The sequence below is a fragment of the Lipotes vexillifer genome, unplaced genomic scaffold, assembly GCF_000442215.2.
Source record: "Lipotes vexillifer unplaced genomic scaffold, Lipotes_vexillifer_v1.1 scaffold916, whole genome shotgun sequence".
Lineage (NCBI taxonomy): Eukaryota > Metazoa > Chordata > Mammalia > Artiodactyla > Lipotidae > Lipotes > Lipotes vexillifer.
The window spans coordinates 3,788,303-3,795,027 of NW_006798383.1; the positions used below are offsets into that span (position 1 = coordinate 3,788,303).

The 6,725-nt window shown below is 59.3% G+C and overlaps 1 protein-coding gene across 1 annotated transcript in view; it reads right to left on the reverse strand.

Moving 5' to 3' along the window:
• Nucleotides 1–6,725, reverse strand: part of SH3PXD2A (SH3 and PX domains 2A) — a 237,414-nt gene that overhangs the window by 10,549 nt on the left and 220,140 nt on the right. The window contains exon 10 of the mRNA XM_007470435.1: nt 1,597–1,714. Coding sequence (XP_007470497.1) covers nt 1,597–1,714 — 118 coding nt within the window. The remainder of the gene's footprint in view (nt 1–1,596; nt 1,715–6,725) is intronic.

Below are 6,725 nucleotides of genomic sequence, written 5' to 3' on the forward strand. Positions count from 1 at the left end.
GGGTGGAGAAGAAAGACAGGAAGTAAGGATCAACATAGAGCCTGGGATGCTGGGAAAAGGCATATTTAAGGGGGTGTCTGGCAGCCTTCTTAAGGTGGAACCTTTTCAGCAGGGTTTTCTCGGTTGCAGCTCCCACTGGCTGAATGGCCAGGCCATGGGGACAAGAGCTGACTAGATGGAACCAACTCAGAGTGGTTTTATTGGTCATTTTAGAAAACTAAAACACCCAGCAGCCTTGTAGAAAAGCTCTGGGTGAGTGGTTTAGGTTAGCAGCCTGCCAGAATGTTCACTGGCCTTCCCACGCAGACTCGTGGTGGCTGGATTGTGGGCTTGGCTCTAATTTCCATTGTTTAGAGAACATCAAAGCCTAGGGGCAGTGGATTTGGGCAAACACGCCCAGGCACACACAGTCCTGTCCCACCTAACGGGACAGAAAGGGACACCTCAGCCCGCTGACTGGTGTGCACAGGGCCGGGGGCAGGGGCGCTATGTCCTGGCAGGTCACTCTAAGGTTCAATCCCATGTGGCCCACGACCTTCATCCTACCCGTCAGCACAGATCAATCTGAACACCTTGCGGCATGCTGTGTTCTGAGCAACTGTCTTGTGAGTGCTCCCGCCGCCCTGGCCATCTGTGCCCTCGGTGGGGGACAGCTCAGAACACGCATCCTACCCACAGTGGGTCTGGGGCTCCCAGGTGTGGTGGGCTGGAGAGGCGGTCCCCAGAGCCCATGACGGGGACTCTCTCTGTCATCCGGGTTACAGGCAGAGAAGAGAAACCGGGTAAAATCATCACAGCGGAGCTGCTTCTAAAGGACCCAGGAACACTTCCTGGGAACAAGCCCCTCCTTGCGGGGGGTGCTAGCTGGCCTGGGAGCCCCAGGGCAGAGGGGCCTGGGGGGAAGGACCTGGTAGAGGAGAGGTGAGTGAAACCCACAGGGTTTAGTTTGCTTCCAGGAGTGTCAGGAAGCTGCCCACTCCCCTACTCACACCCCCGAATGGGTTTCTCAGCTGGGAAGTGTGATTAGGCCCAAGGAGAGTGAAGGGGCAGAGCAAGAGGCCTCTGAACTGGGCCTGGGCTCAGGCCTCACTTCCGCCCCAGCTCTCTCAACCACGGAAGCCAGCCCTGCGGAGCGGAACAGCCCAGGCCTGAGCCTGCATCTGTGGGCAGCTGGGGCTGCCTGCTGGGACCTCGGCAAGGCCCGTGGACGCCAGCACTGCAGGCGTCCTGAGCTGCAGAGCACGCCAAGCAGCCATAGTCGGACACAGAAAACCAAATTCAGATGTGCTGGACCCTCTTGGCGGATGCATGGGAAGGGATTGCACCACGGCCTGCAAGCTGAGCCGGGGCCCCTGTGCCCCGCTGGCTGTGGCTCAGGCTCTGCTTTTCGTGTCCCGGGAGGGTATGTGCAAGTTGAGCACTCTCTGTTACGGCCATTCAGCCTCGCAGTACTGAAGCACTCAAGCCAGGCCGTGGGTGCAAAGCTGCTGGCAGGATTTACCTGCCAGCTGGTGCCCTCAGCCGCTCTGCTGCCCAGGGCCAGCCTGGGGGCCAGGGTGGCAGAGAGGCACCTTGCTCCTCTGCTGGGGCTCTTACCTGATGTACCACCAGCCCTCCAAATTCTTCCGGATCACCTCCACGGTGACGCCCTTCTCAAAACCAATCTCGTCCTTGCTCTGGCTGGTGTAAGGCTGCACAGTGACATACTTCTCCTCTGCGGGTGGTGGGTGAAGCAAGAAAGCACAACTATCTGAGGACGGGGTAGAGGCCCTTTGTCCTGCCTCCTTCTCCCCGTGGCCTGGCCCCAGCTGGTGGCCAAGGTGTACTGCATCAGCCTCTGGCTTTTCCAGGAAAGGGAAGAGAAGGGATCAGGCCTCACAGCTGTGCCCTGCATGTGCCAAAGCTGGCCAGGGCCCCACATGGCCTTGCAAGCCCCAGGCAGCATAGAGCTGGCTCTCCCAGCCTCCCAGTCCCATAACTGCAGACAGGCTGCCGGGGCCTGGAGTCCTCAGGGCCCCAGAAACTCCCTGGGCTGAGGGCAGGGCCACGAGGAACCTGGCCCTCCTGGGGCCCAAGTCAGGGAGTCTGAGAACAAACCCAGGTGTCCCCTCAATGCCTGGAGGCCTCAAGGCAAGCCCTCTCCTTCCTGAACATGCCATGCGTCCATCTATGCCCCAGACCTGCTCTCTCAGCCTGTCTCCTACCTCAAACCCTTAAACCCCTCCTCTGCCCAACCTTCTGACAGCTCCAGGGACACCTCAGCCTCCCCTGACCACTCATCTGATCGCCTGATCACATAATTTCCCTGAGAGGATGCTGTGGGCATGGTTATGTGCCCTGTTAAGGGTCCAGGGGCCAAATGAGCAGGGGCAAAACAGTGCGGCACAATCAGGCGGGAGCCCTGGGGGGGCCGAGTTGACCACACAGCTCGGTGGAGCCCCTCTGGGAGCTGCCTGCTCTGGTCTCACAGTAGGACTGCACGCCCTCTTCTGGGCTCCCCAGGCACTGGGAGAGAGGCACCGTGTGGAGCTGAACAGGAGCGTGGGGGGCAAGTGTGGGGAGGCTGGGAAGTCCGTGTCTTCCTGGATCCCTTGGGCCTCTCTCCTGGCAGGGACCCTGTGCCTCCACGGGAGTCCCTGCTCAGGCCTCCTATCTGCTGGGGAGCGGCAGACCCACAGCTGGCCGGCCACAGACACCCTGCCTCCTGGGTGTATGTGCTTGGCTGAGGAGCCAATGGGGCGAAGCTACCATCTGTGGGATTATGACTGAACGCCTCTAAGTCAGAATCCCGCCCAGGCGGAACGATACGGCAGCGCCGCGGGAGCCTCGGTTGGCCTCGGATAGCCGGTCCGAGAGTCTCCCCAGAGGAACGGCTTGAGAAGGGACACCCAGCCCCGTCCGTCCCCTCAGCGGAGGATGAATGGCAGAGATTGGCACACACTCCGGGAGGGTCACACTGAACCTGTGCTGTCCTCTCCGACCTGGATTCTCCCTGGGGGCTGAGACAGTGCCTGGCACACAGTAGGTGCTGCAAAGGGATTATGGGGTACACTGATGAGGACAAAGGTGTGTGGAGCCGGGGCACCGAGTGGGAGACTCTCTGAGCTCAAAATAGCAGGATGCTGGCACAGAACAGCTGGCTCTGAGACGGGCGCTCCCCACCCACTCAGCTGGACCCTGCCAGGCAGCCTGCCTGAGCCTCTGGCAGTAGTGGGGGAGAGGGCAGCTGCCACCCTAACCCCCTGCTCAGGAGGGCCATCTGTTCATTCTTCCCTAGATTATCAGGGGCCTGTCTGCGGCCCTGTGCCGGGCGGAGATAGCAGCTCCCTCTGGGATGGAGGCAGCTGCCCTGCCAGGCCGCAAGGACAGAGCTGGCAGGCTGCTGGCCGAATCTGAAAGGCTGCCAAAGGGCAAAAGGTAGGTGATGCCCCACGGGAGCCTCCACAGTTCAGCACGCTCTTCTCAAATGCAAGCCTTTCTCAGCGTCAACTCACTCCTGGAAGCTTTCAGATTCCAATCCAGCCATGCTGGGGCGAGCCGCCAAGACCGCCTGAGAACCTGGCCCTGCCAGATTCTGACTCGGGCCTTTGAGAAGATCCGTGTTTTATAGTCCAGCCCCCTGCGCTCCCGCCTATTCCTGGTCTCGCTCCATTTTCCAGTGGGACACCGTAAATCCTGGCCTGGGCGGTGGCCGGAGCGGCAGCGCCAGGCCCCAGGGACCCAGGGTTCTGAGGCTCGGGTGAGCCGAGGCCTGGGCTCCACATTTTGCCTTTGCTCAGTTGGGCTATTTTTAAAAGCCTGTGGTTCGTGCAGGAAGCCATCATTAAAGTTTCCCTAGGCAAAGTTACTTCTGCAGAGAAAAATTACAGCCTTATCTCTTGGGCAGATCAGAGGAGCCCTTCTCTGCCCCACAGCAGAGGACAGGGCCTAGACTGCTTCATGGGGGCCAGACCCCAGCACCAGCCTCCCCAGTCCCCAGTGTGCGTGCTGAGGACAGAGCCCCAAGGGCCACGTAAGCATCCTGCTTTCCCCTGCCCCTCCTGGTGGGCAGAACCAGGGGCGTCCGTTTTACTCAGGAAAGCTGAGCTGCTCCTGCACAAAGCCCTCTTCAGGGTGGCCCTGGGGCTGATGTGAACACAGATGTCTGGGAGTTTACGCTCCCAGGAAGAGAGCTGGCTGGCTTGGAGGCTCGTCCTACCCTGGTACTGTAGGTTCCAGGAGGTGAGAATTCAGAGCCCTGGTCCCAGGCAGGGCAACTCCTCCAATTGGTCTGTTTGGGGGCTCGGTTTTCCGCCACGTTTGGCTTGGATGACGAAGGTGTGGGTTACCTCTGTGTGGCCGCGTGCCCTGTGGGTCTCAGCTCCCTCCTCACAGGTTTCCCTGGGGGAAAGCAGAGGCAGTCCCTCCACTGAGCAGGGGCCACAAACCCCACCTTAGGGGGCCAGACAGGAGGACGCCCAGACTGAAGGAAATGACCTTGGTGGGGGGGGAGGGGGGCTGAGTCATTTGCGTTGCTTGGGGTCTCTAGAAGAGATGCCCCATTAGGAATCAAGTTGAGGGAAGGGGCCTGGGAGCTCTGGGGGGCACCTCTGGGCTTCTGGGAGGCGCTGACGCCGTGGTCACTCCGATATACCCTCGGGGGACGGTTGCCACCTCACCCCAGGGAGGGCTGGCCAGGCCGCCCATGGGGTGGGTAGGTGGCCGGGCCTGTTCTGGTTTTGGAGGCAGGGGCTAGAGAGCCCTGCAGTTTCCAAACCACAGGCGCCTCCCCTTTCCAAACACTTTCCCCTCCGTCAGCAGTCTCCCTGGCTCCCCTCCCAGTCCCTACAACTTACCCAACCCAGATGCAAGAGGCTTTTTGATTCCAGAGGCCTGGCTGGCTCTGGGACTGGGGGAGTGGAGGCCCCGGGGGAGCACTGCTTTTCTCTTGTCTAGTTATATATGACCCACTGCCTGTTCCCCCCTCGTCAGCTCGGGTGTTTGCAGCGAAGTTTCTCCCAGCCAACTTCCTGCAAGTTTTTCTTGGCTGCCTGATTTAACTTAGCCCTAATTTAACTTAGGGCTAAGACAGGGAAATGATGTTGTTTAGGTCTCTTATTCAAGAGAGAGAAGTTGTGGGCCTGCATTTGCTTACATATTTACATATGTGTGGCTGGCCATAGAATTATGCATTTAGTTGGGTATCTGTGTCTACTTACATCACGTTATGTCTATAATTGTAAATACTGTTGCCGACATACACGTGGTATAGGAGTTATGTATACGAGACCGCGTACGAAGCTATGCGTGTACTTGGGGGGTAGCTGCAGAGCTGTACCTGTGATGTGGTTGTGTGGATAATGCATCTGTGACTGTGTAAATCATGCAAACGTGGAATGGTCTACGTGAGGCTGTATAAGTGTGTACTGCAGACGTGCAGCCGTGTAGGGCCTGGATGGGACAGTGTGCTGTGGCCACGCCCGTGGCTCTCGGGGTTGTGTGCCGGCGGTCATGCTTCACCGATTGAAGTGTCCGAGAGTCCATGCGGTTGTGGAGACAGAGGTGTGTTTGGGGTTCAGTGTGTGATGGTGTTTGGAGCAGATGTGGGAGGGGATGGGGACAGGCCAAACCTTCCAGCCTGCTCTTTTTCCAGGCCAGTGTCCCGCTCTCTCCTCTGCTGCCAAGGCTCAGGGCGGCTTCCCCGCCTGGCCCCGCAGCTATGCTGCCCCACGCATCCTACCTCCAGGGTACCTTTGCTTTACATTCAGCCTGCTCTCTCTGCTTCCACGACTTGTCACCCAGGGTCCAACCCACACTCCACCCTCAGGACAAGCTGGGCCCCTCGCAGCCAGTGCTCTGAGCCTGATGCTGAGCCAGCCACGGGTGGTGGCCACCCCTGAGTCCAGGCTTGCTGCTGCCTGGGGCTTGGGGCAGATACCAAAATAGGGTCTCACGGTCGTTCAGGAACAAGCTTTGGGGGTAGGGTGCGAGTCATGGGGCATCCCTGCTAATTCTGGAAAAGCCAATGCTTATGATCCCCTTCCGGCTGTGCCGTCACCATCCGGGACACATACCCTCCACTCTCCTTGAGGCGGGAGAAATGGGCCACCCACTGGCCTTGGGGCTCTGGAGGTGTTTAGAGGTTTGTTCAGAGGCCTGCCCCTAATTTCCCTGCCTCACAAGCTCTTGGATGTTGGAAAGGCCCTGGACTGGCAAACGTCTTGGTTCCTAATCAGCCTGTATGGCAGGCCAGGGGCTTCCCTGGAATAGTCTTGATCAGGCTCAAATCCCAACAGCTAGTGCTGGGGCTGCTGGAGCCCCCAGCTGGACCTGACCCCACCATCAGAACTTGTTGAGGCTGTGCCCTGGGGCCCGGCTGTGTCTGATTTTGCTCCTTCTCTAGTTTCCCTGGAGCTGCGGCTGAATGAGGAGATTGTGAGCGGCTCCTTCTTCCTACTCTGTCCCTAAGTAATTGCTAGAATAGCTCTGGCCAAGGGAACCCTTTCTCAGAGGAGAGAGGCAATGAAGGGCAGGGGTGAGGGGCACGGCCCAGGCAGAGACCCAGACACACTCAGTTCTCTCAGTCTGAAGCTTCAGGGTAAATGTGGCCTTTCTTAAGAGTCCAGCTGCCCCCATAATCCTGTCCTAAGTCCCATGACCCCTGCCCCCAGGACGCTGGCCAAAGACAGAGCTGCCCCCATCGTCACCCCGATTCCCAGGCGGCCCCTGCGCCCCCCTCCCGCCTC